The sequence below is a fragment of the Meriones unguiculatus genome, chromosome 6, assembly GCF_030254825.1.
Source record: "Meriones unguiculatus strain TT.TT164.6M chromosome 6, Bangor_MerUng_6.1, whole genome shotgun sequence".
NCBI classification, from domain to species: Eukaryota; Metazoa; Chordata; class Mammalia; order Rodentia; family Muridae; genus Meriones; species Meriones unguiculatus.
This window is the reverse complement of record NC_083354.1, coordinates 43,085,723-43,101,959: the sequence shown is the minus strand read 5'-3', so window position 1 is coordinate 43,101,959 and position 16,237 is coordinate 43,085,723. Positions and strand designations below refer to the sequence as shown.

General features: G+C 64.0%; 1 protein-coding gene across 1 annotated transcript in view; it reads right to left on the bottom strand.

The window, feature by feature from the left end:
* Nucleotides 1–16,237, bottom strand: part of Bsn (bassoon presynaptic cytomatrix protein) — a 91,652-nt gene that overhangs the window by 4,937 nt on the left and 70,478 nt on the right. The window contains exons 4-11 of the mRNA XM_060385278.1: nt 15,548–16,015; nt 8,414–14,986; nt 4,324–6,406; nt 3,209–4,032; nt 2,976–3,075; nt 2,487–2,618; nt 2,190–2,244; nt 1,801–1,893 (exon numbers count right to left, since the gene is read on the bottom strand). Coding sequence (XP_060241261.1) covers nt 2,204–2,244; nt 2,487–2,618; nt 2,976–3,075; nt 3,209–4,032; nt 4,324–6,406; nt 8,414–14,986; nt 15,548–16,015 — 10,221 coding nt within the window. The 3' untranslated portion in view covers nt 1,801–1,893; nt 2,190–2,203. The remainder of the gene's footprint in view (nt 1–1,800; nt 1,894–2,189; nt 2,245–2,486; nt 2,619–2,975; nt 3,076–3,208; nt 4,033–4,323; nt 6,407–8,413; nt 14,987–15,547; nt 16,016–16,237) is intronic.

Genomic DNA, 16,237 nt, shown 5'->3' with positions numbered 1-16,237 from the left:
GTGCTGCCTTTCCCTGGCAGTTCTCTGGCATGGCCCTGGACCTGGGCCATGGGCTGTCTGTCCCCACCTCCCCTGAGTGCCACTTGAGATTGTATGTTTGCTCCAGAGCACACCAAGAAAATGTTCAGCGGAGAGGGAGGGCGGCGAGGTATCCGCTGCCCTACAGCTGGGAGGAGTCTGGCAGGGCTGTGGTTGCTGCCACTAGCAGAAGGCCCAAGCTCTTTGGTCTACAGTGCCCACCCAAAATGGCTCCTCTCACCACCGCCCTCTGCTGTGGCTTAGCTGTGCTCATCTGTGCCTGTCCCAGAAGCTTACAGGTTCCTCTCGGTATCAGAAGCTCTGCTGGCAGGGGGCCTTTGCATATCTTCAGCTCTGACTGCTTCAGAAACACTGAACAACACTTGCCGCCTTCAGAAATTCCTTTCAAAATGATTCTGAATTATTTTATTTATTTACTTACTTTTGGGGGTATTTTGTGATTTTTATTTTTATTTTTTTTAAGATTTAAAAAAAAAAAATTACCTGCATATACACCTGCATGCCAGAAGAGGGCACCAGATTCCAGTTAGATGGTTGTGAGCCACCATGTGGTTGCTGGGAATTGAACTCAGAGCATGCTCTTAACCACCGAGCCACCTCTCCAGGCCATGTCTGTTTTTAAGACAGGGTTTCTTTGTGTAGCCCTGGCTGCCCTGGAACTTGGTTTGTAGACCAGGCTGGCCTCAAACTCAGAGAGGTGGTTCTGCCTTTGCCTCCAAGTGCTGGGATCAAAGATGTATGTTACCATGCATGGCTAGATTTTTATTCTGAAACTTATTTGTTCTTTGTTTCCCTTAATGGACTTCTGACTTGAAAGGATAGGAACTTGGTTTTGATTCCTATTGTGTCCCCGGTGTCTAAAACAGGGCTCGGCACATATCTGGGGCTTGACAAGCATTTGTTGGATAAACGGATGAAAGACTGAGCCCTTTCAGTATCTCCATGCTCCTAAAAAGATGGCCCGTGCTCTTCTCTACCACAAGCAGGCATGCTCTAAGCCGCAGCACTTACTGCTCCGAGGTTTCCTTACAGTGACCTGCTTTCTGACTGCCGGCCCCCACCATGGCTGCTCACATATCTATATTCTTAACCCTAGAGTGGGAAAAAAAGAGCAGGAGATGACAGGCCTCGAGGAGACAGAGGGATAGGCAATTCCTGGCTGTGCAAGGAACAGCTCCAACAGCTAGGCTGCTCTCCCTGATTCTGGATGAGGCATTTCCCCTTCTGTCCACAGAGGCAGGGCCGAGGCCAGGACCAGGGCAGGCTCCAAGAGGGAGTGTCCCACCTTCAGTCCTGGTAGCAAGGGCTCCTACCCTGAGTCTTCCTGCTCCCTTGCTGACCCAGAGTTGGGCTGTGACTAGCTGACAGCCACTGTTTTTTGTCTGTGTTCTTTTTCTGTCTGTCTCCCTATTTCACCCACAATATAAGCTGTGAATCCAAGAGTGTCCTGACTTCATGCCCAAAGCTGCTAAGTTCTTCTGGGTTCGGAGACAATAAGAGCCATAGTCTGTCCCCTAGGGTGACTTTGCACTCAGTGTCCAGAATACAGACCTGAAGCTGTAGGGGACAACTGGCTTCGCCGGGCCCTTTCCCCAAGCATAGCTGACTCTTACCATCATGCAGCCAGCACACTGCCTCTGAGGGCAGCTGCCAGGCCCATCCCAGCTGAAAGAAGCATACCAGGTCCTTTTTAGTCCACACTTTCAGGGACAGGGCCTTCTCCCACTTCTCCACTTTATCTTAACCTGTCCTGACACTCACTGTTATACGCAGAGTCCAGAGCTGCGCCCAGGCCTTTGACTCCAGAGGTTTTTCCACAGCAATGAGACCATCTTTCTTCGGGTCTTCAGAAGCCTGTGGAACATTATAGAGGAACCCAAGATATCCCATCTGACAGCACGACAGAGGGGGAAGGCAAAGGGTCATTAACCCTGACTTCTTTTTGACGGGGACCTTACTCAGCTGCCCCATGTCCTAGGCTCTGTGCAGTGTCCTTCTTCTGTCTCTTTCTCTCACACTCCCAGGACAGCACACTGTAGTTCTCACCATGCCATCCACTGACGACTAGATTCTTCCCAGAGAACTCCCCAACTCCCCAAAAAGACCTAGTAACTCAGGCCTTTCCCAGCATGACAGGTACAGGTACTCACCCTTCTGGATACAATCACCAGAACGAGGAAAATTTTTTGCCAAAAGCAGAGACAGCTGTGACATAGAAAACAGAGAGAGAGAGAGAGAGAGAGAGAGAGAGAGATCAGAAACCGAGCCAGACTCCTAGTCAGAGCCATTGGTCACAAGAAGGCCCAACAGACAAGGACTACCTAGAAAACACTGGGTACCAGCAGATGGTCTGTGTCCTGCTTTCTGGACCTAGGATCATCCCATGTCCCCAACCTCCAACAGAGAAGCACCCACCCAGTGAGGACCGGATCGCAGGCAGTGCATACCTTCTGTCAGCTTCCCAGCCTGCTCTGCTGCCCCACCGGGAAGGATTTTAGAGAATACACTCTCTCCCTCTGCCCCTGGCTGACCAGCAGGAGCTCCTGGGGTCCCCCCAGGCCTGGCTCCAGGCTTCACCCCTATAGGAAAGAGAGCATCATCATGAACAGCACTATGCTTGGTAGTTCGTAGTATGAGGGGAAGAGGGAACCTGAACACAGGTAACCTGTGACACAGAAGAAGGTGGAGGCTAGAGGAATAAAAACAGGAAGATGAGAGAGAAAGGCTGGGAGGAAGCAGAAAACAAACAAAGAGAAGGCTCTGGCCCTTGCTCACTAGTGCCTTCTAGGACACAGTTCCCTGGGAACTTCCCTGGCCCAGGCTCATGTTCTGGCAGGTCTGCAGCCTATTGGGATTAGTGAGAACATGCACTGGGTTGGGGTGAGGCACAGGTGGCATAGAGAAAGATCAGTCTGAGCGTTTTGGGCGTAGCTCACCTGTGGGTCCAGGTCCTGGAGTTGGCTGGGCCTGAGGAGCCCGCCCCTGTTGGGGTGTTTTGGCTGCCGCTTTAGAGGCGCTTGCCTGCTCTGCACGTGGCTGCAACACAGAACCTGTAGCTGAGATTCTGCTCACCCCCACCCCTACCCTGAAACCACAGGGACATCCAAATTTCAATTGTTGCTTCTGCTCTAGGGGAGTCTGGGACCCATGCACAGGAGTGCTAACTCACCAGTCCTGCTGGCTGGGCCCCTGGGGCTGTGGTGGGGCCTGGCTGAGGTTTCCCTGCTGGCTGGCTGGCGGCAGGGGCTGAGCCCCTGGTGGCTGGCTGGCTCTGTTGCTGCAGCCGAGCCTGTGATGGTGGCGCCTGCTGGGGAGCTTGTTGCCCAAGACCTTGTTGCTGTTGCTGCTGCTGCGGCGGTGGCTGCTGCTGCTGCTGCTGTGTCTGTGGCTGGCGCGATGCTGCGCCGGAGGGCGTCTGCCTGGATGATGGTGGCTGTGACTGCTGTGGTCCGGGAGCTGCCTGCCGACCTTGCATCGGGGGCTGTGCCTGGGCTTCTGGCTTTGGCTGCAGTGCAGGCCCAGAGTGGGCCTGCCGAGAGCCCTTCTTGCTGTCGGAGGCATGATGGTATGACGACGGAGCACGGGATGGCTGGGAGTAATCAGCAGAGCTGGGGTACCCCGGCTGACCCTTCTTCTGCATGGCAGGGGCAGGGCTGGCCTGAGGGTGAGGCCGGGTCTCGTGGCGACCCATGTCCCGAGGATGTGGTTTGGCAGCACGCCGCCCCGGCTCGTCACCGGCATGGCGGCCTGAGTGCCTCCCGTGGTCACCATGGTGCCGGTGTTCCTTGGCTGAGGTATGGCGGCCTGGACCACCCTCATCATGAGGCCACAGGCCCTCCTCAGGGGGCTCATCGTAGTCATGGTAGCTGTGCCTGGCAGGGCCTCGCTTTTGGGAGGAGGAGACTGCATGGCCCCCATGGTGCCTGAACCGGTCGGAGCGGGCATCTCGGGGCTTATCAAACCAGTCTGTCTCCTCCTGGCCCAGGTGATACGCTTCAGAGACCAAAAACAGAACACCATCAACCCCTGGCTAGCCGTAGAGGGGACCTAGCTGAAGCCATGCAAGGGACCCACAGAGTGGACACCACAGCCACAAGCAGGTCACTAGGTCCCCACCCTCCAACAACCAGGGCACAGGTGGATCAGGCAGGGGCTGCCTGCAGCACAGCCCGCCGATGAATGCCAAGACAGACACTGCTGGGACATCTTGGGGCCCAGGGGCCCCCGGGCAGGCAGACCCCCGGGCGCTGAGCATTTGCAGAAATCACCCCCAGCTGCCATTACCTTCGCTGTCAGAAACCACGCAGTGGGAGTCATCCAGGATGTAGCCCTCCTCACGCTTATATGCGTGGGCCCGCGGCCCATCCTTGACATGTTCCTGGACGTCAGGCATGGAGTGGCTGGAGCAGAACTGCGGGCAGGTATCCCCGGGGGGAAGGGCGCCTCCTGCAGGGCGGGGCCGCCCCAAGGGGCTCACGGGGCTCTCCTCCTCCGAGGCCTGGCTCCTCATGGGGGGCCGGGCCCGGCCGTGCGCCATGCTCAGGGATGAGGGCTTGGGGCCCGCCTTCTGAAGTCGCTCCACGGCCTCCCGTTCCCGTTCGTACCCTTTGCCTCGGCTGCCGAAATCGTGGCTAGACAGCTTCTCCCCACTGTAGGCGGATGCCACGCGGGACCGGCTGCCGCCGTACACGCGCTCATCTTCCTCCACCAGGTCCCGGCTGGACGCCCCGTAGTACCTCTGCTGCTCGTACACGTTCTTCTTGAGGCCGTAGGTGATCTCATCCTGGAACTTTCTGCCCCGGGAGGGCAGGCTGCTGCTAACAGCGGGCGAGGGGTAGGAGGCCAGGTCGGACTCCACGTCCTTGGCCTCCTCGATAGGCGAGAACTTGGAGATCTTCTGCTCCAGGCCTTGCTTCCGGTGCTTGCTGCGCTTTGAGGGGATGGCGGCGGGGGCCAGGCTCTTGGAGGGATGCTTGGGCCCCGCGGGCCCTGGGCCGTACTTGTCCGCCCGAGCCCCATGCCTGTAGTCACTGTCACCGTAATAGGGGGTGCTGGCCGGCCGGCCGTTGCTCTCCAGGCTCCGGTGCGGGCCGGCTTTCCCACGGGGGTCGTAGGAGTCCTCCTCAGATTCCTCCTCGGCCCGGCCATAGCAGCAGGGCAGCGCAGGCCCCTCCAGGCCGGCTGGCTCTCCGGGCTCCTTGCCGGGCCGCGCGCCCACTCCACCTGGCCCCAAAGGCTCCAGCCTTTGGCTCTCCGGGGCAGCGGGGGCGCTGTCCTTTGTCAGCTCGCTGATGTCGTCAATCATCACGTAGTTCCGAGGAACGTTCTGCTCCAGGCTGGTGTAGTGGGAGTCGGAGGGATAGGCAGGGGCTGGGCTCTGGCTCACGGCGCCTCGGTCACCGCCCCGGGGGTGCTCGGGGCCCTTGCCCGGCTCGTAGCTGCTGCTCACGGCTGGACCGCTGTAGCTAGCGTCAGAGGGGGCCGAAGACACGGCTACGGCAGGGCTGGCGATCACCTCGTAATTGGTGGGTACCTTCTGCTCCAAGTCGGCTAGCGAGGTCTGACGGGGCTTCTGGTGGGGGGCGCGGCTGTCAGCTTGGATTGGAAAGTGGGCGCTCTGCGTGGTTGGCATGGGTGCTGGGGCTGCGTAATGGCCTGGGGGGTGGAAAGCCTGCTGGCTGGGCAGGCCAGCCTCCGCTGGATAGCTGGTTCCAGGGGGGAAAGCAGATGCTGGGTAGGTGCTAGGGCCAGTGTAGGCGGGGGCCTGGTGGGCTGGAAATCCGTTCTGAGTTGGTCCACTAGCGCCCGCCGTGTACTGCGGGGCTGCAGGTGGGAGCCGCGGCGGCGGCGGCTGGAAGGCGGCGGCGCCGGAGGGCGTGGCGGCCACAGCGGCGGAGGCAGGGTAGTCCGCATACGGGCCCGCGGGCGTGGTGCAGCCCTGCAGCCGCAGCTGGTTGAGCTCACTGTCAGACAGGTAGTCGCGATGCTCGCCCAGGCCGCGTAACGGTGGGTAGTCCCGGCCGCCCCGGTCTTTGGCCAAAGACTCTTTGCGCTGGGTGATGCCCAGCTCTAGGTACTTGAGCTTGGCATCGATCTCCTTCTCCTCCTCGTCCAGCTCCGCCTGCTTCTTGCGCAGCTTGGTGGACTCGTGCTCCACCAGCCGCAGGTCCCGGTCCAGCTCCCGGAGCAGGCTGGCCTTGGTGGCGGGGACGGCGGCGGGCCCCGCCAAGCCTCGCTGCAGCAGACTGGCAGCGTACAGCTGTGAGGGCGCCTGGCCAGCCAGGGGAAGGTGAGCTTCCTCTGGAGGGGGGCTGGGCAGGGTCCGCTTCACCTTGCGGACCAGGCCGTTGGGTGGCAGCGCCGACACCTGAGACAGAGGGAGGGGTGGGCAGCACTGAGACCCGAGCTGTGGAGACTGCGGAGGCACGGGGGAGAGGAGCCCACGTCTGGGGGTTCTTCGAGGCAGGAGCCGGGCTCCACACTGTTGAGGCCCTGCTTTACCAAGACCTCGGGGTCTAGCCTGCCCACCCTCTGGCCTTGGCTTCTCTGCCATGAAGGGAAGGCCTGTGGTCATTTTACAGTTCTTTCCAATGCTCTGGGCAATAGGTAGGTGGTGGTGAGGGTCAGACTGCTTTCTGTGTTGCACACGGCAGCTTTAGAAAGCGCCGTGCTTCTCCAGGGCCTCCTGCCGCTGAGGTGAGGGGGAGAGAGCTCTGGCTCTAAGTTTCGGACCTAGCATCCTGCGGGAGCGGAGGGCAGTAGGCTCAGGGAAAGGAGCAGGTGGTTCAGGGTGCTAGCCCCACTGGGTCCCTCTAAGCACAGCTCACAGGAAGGGCACCGGCTTACCAGCCGTTTACAGGCTCGGAGCTACGCCTCCTGCTTCTCTCCTCTCCGGGGCGCCATGCCGCTCAGCTTTCTGCCCACCTTCCTCCTCCAATTTCCCTGAACAACCCTCTGCCACACCTAAGCTCTGCCTGTGGCCCAGCTCCCAGCATCCTGAGTCCCCCTATCCCGAGCCAACCTCTCTGCAGCAGCACAGCTTCCTGCTCAAGGTTCTCCTGAGACGCCCTCCACAGCTCCTACTTGCTCCAGAGACTCTGCATGGCCTGAAGGCCCGTGCGGATGGAGCACTCACCCCGGGTCCCTTAACCCCTACTTCCCAACCTTCCCAGGCCGCTCCAGACTTCTGCACTTCATTTGTCACCCAAATCCACCAGATACACTGGAGACTGACACCAAAGTTCTTTTGACCTTGCCAAGCAGCGACAGAAAGCCACACCTTCTACGGGCGTACCAAAAGAAAATGACAGTGTGACCTCGAGGCGGGCTTTCAGTGGGACATGGTCAGTTCTTGAACTCCTCATCTGCCTTTTCATATTGATGGACACCCCCTAGTGCCCATCAATAGCCCGGCCCCACACGGCCAGCCTGCGGGACCTGTGCGCTTGCCTCTTTGACCTGCCCTCTTTGCCAGCCCTACCAGGGCCAGTCCACTACCGACCTCCGCAACCATCACCTCCGCAAGCCCCCGCCAAAGCTCCGCTTTTCTCTGCAGATACTCCTCACAGCACTTCGGCTGCTGCCTCTTCGCTTCGTTTGGCCTCTCAGCCCACACTGTGCCCTGGGAACTCTGAAATACCAATCTTGTTCTGTTTCACCTCTCAAAACCTTCCAGGACTTGAGGAAAAGCCGACCCTCGTCAACCACACACTGATCGTGGTTCGCATCAGACCCTCCCGATCTGCAGCTCTTCCCCCAGCCGCAGCCCGCGGCCAGGCTCTCTCTCACGGCTCTAACACACGACTGGAAACCGAAGCCTAGACAAGGAGCCCGCACTGTCCCGGGGGAAGCGACGGGTCGAGGAGCAGAGTTACCGAGGAGAGCGGGTCGGGAAGACAATGGAGTGCAGAACTACCCTCAGCTCTCCAGGATGGGGCTCGAGTGTTAGGCCGCAGGCTTGGGCCTGCAGCGGGCAGGGACGCCCACCTGGAGACGTGAGGTGGGGGATAAATAAGGCTTGGAGTGGAAAGTGCCTGGACTGGAGCTGAGAACGGAAGAGGCCTGACAGGAGGTGACGGAGCTGGGCTAGCTATGGGTGGTGAAAGGGACAGGGCTGTGGATGGAGAGGCTGAGGTTTCTGGTGACGTGTCTGGGTGGCTGCTGTGGGGCCCATGTGTGTCTGTACTGGTTCGGGCTGGCCTCGCTGGGGCTCTGTCCGGTGTGTACTGAGGAGCTCTGCTCCTCGACCCCTGCCCCTGGGCCTTCGGAGCCAGAGGGGACTCCACTCCCACCCCAGCAGAAACCCCTCCCTCTGGGGGCCCTCGGGCTAGAAATAGACCCCTGTCCCACCCTGGACCAGCCCCTGTGCCCATACCTGGCTACCTAGTCCCCCCTGGTGCTGGTAGAGGGAGAATCTCTCTTTGGCGGACTCCTCGGCCGTGGGGCTCAGGGGCTTAGGGTCAGACAGGGACCGCTGCAGGGTCTTCATGGGGCGAGGCAGGGTCTGCTGGTGAAGCGCGCTGTCGGCCAGGAAGTGCTTCTGGGGGCTCACGTGGGCCTTGTTCAGCCTCTCGCTGGAAGCGAACGAGGCGTCCAGGAGCCGGTGTGGGGACAGGGGCGACACTGGCGAGTAGAGCACTTGTGGAGACTTGGGAGCCTGGCGGCCCACGAGCTGTGACAGGGACTCCACGGGCAGGTGGGCCTGGTACCCGATCTCCAGGGGGTCCGGCTTCTTCTTCTCAAATCTGCCCAGCTGCCCCGGGCTTACTATCTGGATGCCGGGTAGGTAGGGGCTGATGGCGGTCGGTCCTACGAGCTGCGGTGCAGCCACACCCTGGGCCTGCCCATCCGGCTCGGTCTGGCAGGCCAGGCTCTCCCCGCGCCCGGTCTTCTCGGGCGCCGATATGTACCTGACGATCTCCACCTTGGGGTCGGTGGCGGCCGTGATGTGGATGGCGGGGGACACCCTGGGCAGCTGCTCGGGCTCCGTCTGCACGGAGCAGTCGCTGATGGTCTGGATGCCCACGCTGCTCACGGCCCTGGCGGCGGCGGCGGCGGCCGGGGTGGCGCCGGCGTCGTGCTTGCCGTCCGGGCCGGCGTCGGCGTGGCGGGGCGGGCGGGGCCGGCGGCGGCGCACCGGCTGCTCCCACTCGGCGTTGTCCTCGTCGTCCGTCTGCACGCTGCAGTCGGCGCTGCGCCGCGCCCGGCGCCGCCGGCTCACGAGGTAGCGGCCCTCGCCCTCCTCGTCGTCCGTCTGCACGCTGCTGTCGGCGATTCTCCGCGCCGCGCGGGGCTCGGCCTCCGCCTCGCAGGCGTCGCGCAGGCGCGGCATGGAGTGGCGCTTCCTCAGGCCGCCGCGGCCCGCCTCCCACGGCTCGTCCGTCTGCAGCGACAGGTCCGAGGCCGAGCTGGGGAGGCCCCGGGCCACCGCGGGCTCCCGGGCCGGCCCCTCGGGCGCCGCCGCCGCGAAGGCCGCGTGGGTCAGCGGGGGCCAGTACTGGCCGTTCTGGGCCAGCTCGGGGGCGGCCGGGGGCGGCCCTCGGCCGGCCGCCTCGCAGCTGACGGGGAAGGGGGCCTTGTGCCTCTGCTTCTGCTCCTCCAGCTGCTGCTGCAGCTGCTGCTGCAGCTGCTGGATCTGCTCCAGCTGCAGCCGCTGCTGGGCCAGCTGCTCCCGCTGCAGCGCGAACTGCGCCTGGCGCTCCTCCTGCTGCTGCTGCAGCACGTGCTGCTTGATGGTCTGAAGCTCCTGCAGCTCCCGCTGCACCAGCAGCTGCTCCTCCTCGCGGTGCCGCTGCAGCTCCACGCGCTCGCGCTCCAGCTCCTCCTGCAGCCGCAGCTGCCGCAGCTTCTGCAGCTCCACGCGCTCCCGCTCCAGCTGCAGCCGCTGCTCCTGCTGCCGGCGCTGGCGCTCCTCCTGGGCCGCCTCGTCCTTCTCGGGCCCGGCCCGGGCTGCGCCGCCCGCCGCGGCCGGGGCGTCGGCCGGGGGCTTCGGGCCGGGCGGGGCGGCCGGGGCGGGGGCGGCCGGGGCTTCCTTGCCGGCGGCGGCAGGGGCGGCTGCGGGGAGGGGCTCCTCGCGGGCGGCCCCCGCGGGCGGCTCGGGCCTCGGCGGGGCCCCCGTGCCCGCGGCCTTGGCCGGCTTCCCCAGGTAGACGGGCCCCTCGGCGGGAGGAATGCTGGCCGCGATGGGGAACCTCGGCGCGGGGTAACGGTACAGCCCCGCTGGTCCGAGGGGTACCCGGGGCGCAATCACGGGCACCCGGGTCAGGCTGCTCAGGGGCACGGCCGTGACCCCGCCGGACACGTAAGGCCTGTACACGCCCCCGCGCACCAGGGGCCGCAGGACCGAGGCGGGCTGGGTGGTGATGGGGAGGGTGGCCGCGATCGGGGTGTTGATAGTCGAGTAGATCATGCCATCCGCTGCGCGCACGGTGGCCGTGGACGGGAGCAGCTGCCTGACGGCGGGGCCCTGGCTCGCCGCAGGCCCGTACTGGGCCAGGTTCCCAGGGCTTGGTTGTCCCTCTGGGTAGGTGGGGTTGCCAAGGAGGCCAGACCTGAGAGGAGCCAGCCCCTGGGGCGCACTGAGTCCGGACCCGTGCGGGGGCTGATACTGCACGAGGTCCGGCCCGCCGCCGCCGCCGCCATGCCGCCCGCCGTGCTGGTCCATGGAGTTGAGGGCGGCGCACATTCGGCTGATCTCTCGGGCCGTGGTGGCACTGTACTGGGCCAGGCTGGCCTCCTGGAAGCCGACTGCATCGCCCCGGGGGCCATAGCGGTGGTCTGAATAGATGTTGGACACGGAGCTGTAGCGCCGCATGGGAAGTGGGTGCGCCAAAAGGTCTGTGGGGTGACGCAGGTCCGTGAACGAGCCGTACTGCAAGCCCTGCCCTAAGTAGCGCCCGTCGGCAAAGCCCAGGCTGTAAGAGTGCTTCAGGGAGCTGAGGTCCACTGCCGCGTCTCTGCCAGGGCCCGGGAAGAGCTGCCCGATCCTGTGTGCATGGTAGTTGAGGCCAGCTTCGGCCAAGTTGGTGTCAGACATGGAGGAATACAGCCTCCCGGGCAGGCCCTGGGGGTAGGGCCTCTGTTCTTCATGGGACCCGGGGCCCACCACCCCCTGGGCCCGGAAGGTGAGGGGTTCAGGGGGCTCCGGGTCTCTGGGACTGTAGAAGGGGCCGCCGCTCTGGCCAGGCGGGGCGGCATCAGCCACGCTCTTGTCCGCTGCGCCGGGGGCGGGATGGAAGGTGCCGGCACAGCTGCTGCCGAAGGGGAACTTGTAGACCATGTCGCAGCACGCCAGCTGGCTCTCGGGCCGCATTCCAGTGAGATCCAGGGCTCCCGCGGGCTCCTCCGGGAGCAGGGTAGTCACGGCGCCGGCCGCGCCTTCTCCCATCTGCACCACCACTGCGTGTGGCTTCCTGGCGCCCGGCAGCGCATGTGGCCGGAGCTCTGCAGGAGTAGCCCGGTGGGGCTCGGCACCAGGCTCGGGCACCGGTCCAGGCTTTAGGCTAACACTCTGGGCGGTGCCCATCTGAGTGATCAAAATGTCCCTTCTGGCCAGAGGCGTGACCTGGTTGGAGAGGTTGTACCTGGCGAACTTAGCCTCCCTGGGTCTTCCCCGGGGCCCTCCTCGGTAGGGGGCTGTCTGGACAGCCTGCTCTACTTGCTTGACCTGGGCCAGGCACACAGGGCTACCCGAACCCTGGCCAAAGTCAAGGCGGCTCTGGAAGGGGTCTCCGTACACCACGGGTTGCTTCTGCTGAGCCATGAGCACAGACGAGGCCATGGTGATGCTCACGGTGGTGGCGGTGGCCAGGAAGGTGTGGGTCTGCTCTTGGGCGTTGAGGTTAATGACCAGAGGCTGCACAGCCGTGGACTGGCGTCCCGGAACTGGATCCAGGGACAGGCCGTACTTCCTGGCCTCCACAGCGAGAGAGGTCAGGTCCATACCCTGGTCGGTGAGGATGATGGGCGTGGGCTTGACGGCTGTGCGGAGGTCTACCACCGCGCTGCCCGGGGGCCTGGGGCCCGGCTCAACCCGAGAAGTTCCCGGGACAGAGGAGATCCGGCACAGTGAGATGTTTTCAGCAGGGAGGGCACCCCAGCCGTACAGCGCCAGCGGCCCGTCGGCGCCGGCGCTGGGCGCTCGTGGGAAACCGGGCGGCCCGGCCGGTTCTGAGGGCATCTGGGCTGCGCTTGGAGGCGTCGTCTGGCTGTAGCTGTGGGAGGTGGGCTGCGAGTCGGTGGGCGAGCACAGCGGGGACGTGGAGGCACTGGCGTGCACCATTCCGGTCTGGCTGGAAGCATCCGACGCTAGCGTGATGACCATCACAGGAGCCTCCTGGGAAGACTGCTGCCACACCAGGCGAGGGGTGCTAGGTCGGTGTGGTGTCTGTGTGCCCTGGGCGACCATGGGGGACGGGGCGCCAGGGCTCCGTGGAACGTCAGAGGGAGGTGTTGGGCTTGGCGTCTGTGTGGAGAACTCTGCTGTGGGCCTCGGGCCCAGCTTGCCTGGAGAGAATGTGGGGCTCTCTGAGGGGGTGGCCGGGGAGAGAGGCGGGCTAGAGCCTGTGAAGTAAGAATAGCCCCGGGGAGGCTGGGGGGCACCAGCCTCACCATCACCCCCACTCGGGGGCTTCTCTCTGGAGGCCCGCGCGCTGGCGGCAGGGCCACCGGGAGCGGGAGGCGGCTCCTCCGTTTGGGACCCGTAGTTAGCAGTGGTTGGGGGCTGTCCGTAGCTGTGTGCCGTGGCAGATGGAGACGGGCCGCGCTCGGCGCCAGCTGGGGGCGCTGCAGTCATATACCCCCGCGGCAGGCTGGCTGGACAAGGGGCCACGGCGGTGGTGGCTGGTGGCCCCGGGCCCTGGGCGAAGGTCACGCCCACCTCCTTGGAGGCCAGGCCCGGGGAGACGGGGGAGCTGTGAAGCTTGACGGGCTCCTGAGGCTCTTTCGCAAAATGCTGGGTGACCCGGACGTCGGGAATGACCCGGCCGCCACTGCCGTCCGAGGTGGTGGAGGCGGAAAAGGACACGGGCGCCGCAAGCTGGGTGGGGCTGGTGCCGGGGGTGAGCGGGCCGCCGTTCTGCCTCATCGGGTCCAGGAACGCGCTGTCGGCGTTGAGAAACTGCGTCTCCTTCTTCTTGTCCTCCGCCAAGGCCAGGTCCCGCGGGGAGGCCTGCCGCGTGCGGGCCGGGCCCTGCGGCGGGAGGCCGTCGGCGTAGGCGGCGCCCGGGCCTGCGGGAGGGCCCTCGGCGGCCGGGGGCGCCCTGCCGTAGCCGTGCTCCCGGGAGTCTCCGTAGTCGAAGGGGCCCGCGGGCTGCGGGGGGCCGCCGTGGGGACCCCGGGCCCCCGCCGCCTGGCCCTGCTGCCGCTGGAGCAGCTCGGCCTTCCTCATCATGTCCTCGTAGGCCTCCTCGGCGCTCTTCAGGGGCCGCCCGGCGCTGGGCGCGGCGGAGCCCCCCGCCGGGGCCTCGGTGGGCGAGTAGAGGGTCATGAAGGCGGGCAGGTTGTACTCGCTGCCCGATTTGTAGAGCCGGGCGGGGCCGCCGTCGGGGGCCTCGGCCTCCGAGTCGAGGGACGGGGACGGGGAGTACTCGGAGCACGAGGAGCGGTGCAGCTCCTCCATCTCGGCCGCCTGCCGCAGCTCCTCGGTGGGGGACGCGTCCTCGATGGGCGACAGGTTGCTGGGCGGCGTCTTGGAGCGCTCGCGCCGCCGCTGGGCCCGGAGCTCCTCCTTGTCGCGCCGGGTCTTGCGCGCGGTGCTGCGGATGCGCTGCTGCTCCACCTCCCGCATCTTCTCCTGCTCGCGGAGCAGCTCCTCCTCCTCCCGCAGCTCCTCCTCCTCCGAGGAGTCCTCGATGGTGGGCAGCAGGGGCCCGTGGGAGCGGTGCCGGGCCTTGCGCTGCTGCTTGGCCTCCTCCAGCCGCTGCCGGCGGCTTGGGCTGCTGTCGCTGTCCTCCTCCAGGGAGGACAGGGAGGTGGGCGAGGTGCCCGACGTGTAGCTGGGCGTGGAGGCTGGCAGGGTGGAGGAGTGCTCGCCGCGGGAGCGGTCTTCGGGCGAGCCTGTGAGGCTCTCCATCTCCAGCTCGGGCTCGCGGTCCAGGCTGGCATCGGGGCCTTGGCCCAGGTCCAGCTCGTGGCCGTAGCCGCCCGTGCTGTTGAGCTCGATGGTCTTGAAGCGCCTGAGGCCGCCCTGCAGGGCGCCGCCGTCGGGCTCCGCTGGGCCCCCCTCAGCCAGGAGCTCCTCGTAGCCTGTGGTGGCGTTGTGGGGGAGGCGCCTCCTGGGCGGCTCTTGGCTGGATTCGGGCCTGGGCCTGGCGCCTCCCTTCTGTTTGGCCGGGCCCCGCCCGGACACAGCGGCGTCCTCTTCCTCCAGGTTGTCCTCCTCCGCGCTCATTTCCAGGATCTGCCTCCGCATGAAGTCCTCGTCCGTCATCTCTGCCCTGGCCGGGGGCTGGGGTGGGAGAGGGGACAGGCCGCCCTCGCTGCTGTCCTCCACGTAGTCGTGCCTCAGCTGGCTGCCGAAGTCGTCGGAAGACTCGGCCGTGTCCTGCGGCTCCCTCTGCCGCCCCCACGCCAGGGAGGCCTCCTCCTCGAGGATATCCTGCAGCTCCTCGTCAGAGTCGAAGGCCTCGGGCATGATGGACAAGGAGTGGGGACGCCGTTTCTGGTCTTCAAGGGCACTGCCGCGGGGTGGCTTGCTCCACTCCCCGCCGGGTGCCCCCGCCTGGGCCTCCAGGGAGGGGCGCATGCTACTCCCCACTTTGTGGAGCTCCGAGGGGCTGGGCGGGCGGGGCCCCGTCACCCCTGCACTGTCAAGCTGCTCCGCGTCGTGCTGGACGACCCCCGTGATCTCACTCTGGGAGCTGGAGACGCCGTCAGAGGAATAGCCGGTGTCGCTCAGGCTCTGTGGGCTTCGAGACAGGTCCTGCGAGTAAGGCTTGCTGACCGGTTCCTGCAGGGGACGGAAAGCAGACGCTTACCCCAGCCCTCTCTGTCAATCCCAGGGACCCGGGAAGGGGCCCTCCATGTCCCAAGGGCTCTGGCCCTCAGTGACTTACTGATTCCACAGCAAGATCTAGATCTTCAAAGAGAAACTTTACTAGATCAAAAGGTGGGAAACGAGCAAAATGCCAGACACTGGACATCTGTGAGATAGACGTCTCTATCTCGCAGTCCCCAGACCTGTCCAACTTTGTGTTTGTTGTTATTTATTTATTTATTGAGACAGGGTCTCTCTATATAGCCCTGGCTGTCCTGGAACTCACTGTGTAGACCACGCTAACCTCGAACTCACAAAGATCTGACTCTCTCTGCCTTGGAAGTGCTGGGATTAGAAGCATGAGCCGCCACACCCGTGACCTCCTGAATTCTTATCTAGACTGCTTTTTCAATCAGGGTGTCTCAGCTGGTCCCAATAGATCTGTCTCAGGCTCCCATCCTGAGCCCCTTGGGGAGGCGCGCCCTTCCTCGAACTCTCTGAAAGCTAGGATCCTGGACGTTAAATGGAACTGACCTCAGCCTCCCCACCCTTGGGAGCTTCTGGAACAGGCTTGGTGACTGGAGTAGCAGGTTCAGTCCTTTTCACCCCGCTTTTTGCTTTCGGAGTCCCGGGAGCGGGAGGCACGGTAGTCTCTGGAGGTGGCTTCTGCTCAGCTTTAGCAGGGATTCCTGTCTTCTTTTCCTGGGCACCGCTAGAGGTCTTACTGGGTTCAGAAGCCCTGAGGGGCTTGGCCTGAGGGCTGGCCTTGGTGGCCTGAGGGCTGGCCTTGGTGGCCTGAGGGCTGGCCTTGGCAGGCAGGGAACCTGAGGGCTGGCCCAGCCCCTGTGGCCCTTTCTGCTTCAGAGGGGCTGCTCCAGCTGCACGGTGAGGGACTCCTGCAGGAGGCTGCTGTGAAGTGGGCAGTGGCAGCGGGGCTGGCTCCCCGAGGCCACCCTCCAGCAGCCGCTTGGTTTGGCAGTTCAGACAGAGCCACTCTGATTTCTGTAAGGAAACAGGAGGGAGGCTGATGAGAATCACAGATACAAGAGTAAACAGAGTATTCCCATGATTCTCCATAACCTTAGGGAGGAGACAGACCTATCTCTTGGTAGATTGAACCTTAGACATACATTGTAGCACTGAGCCATTCCTTGAGCCTGAGCAAGTCTTTCAAAGCAGGGTGCCAAAGGCATTACAGAGGAAAAAAAATGACAGATACATTGT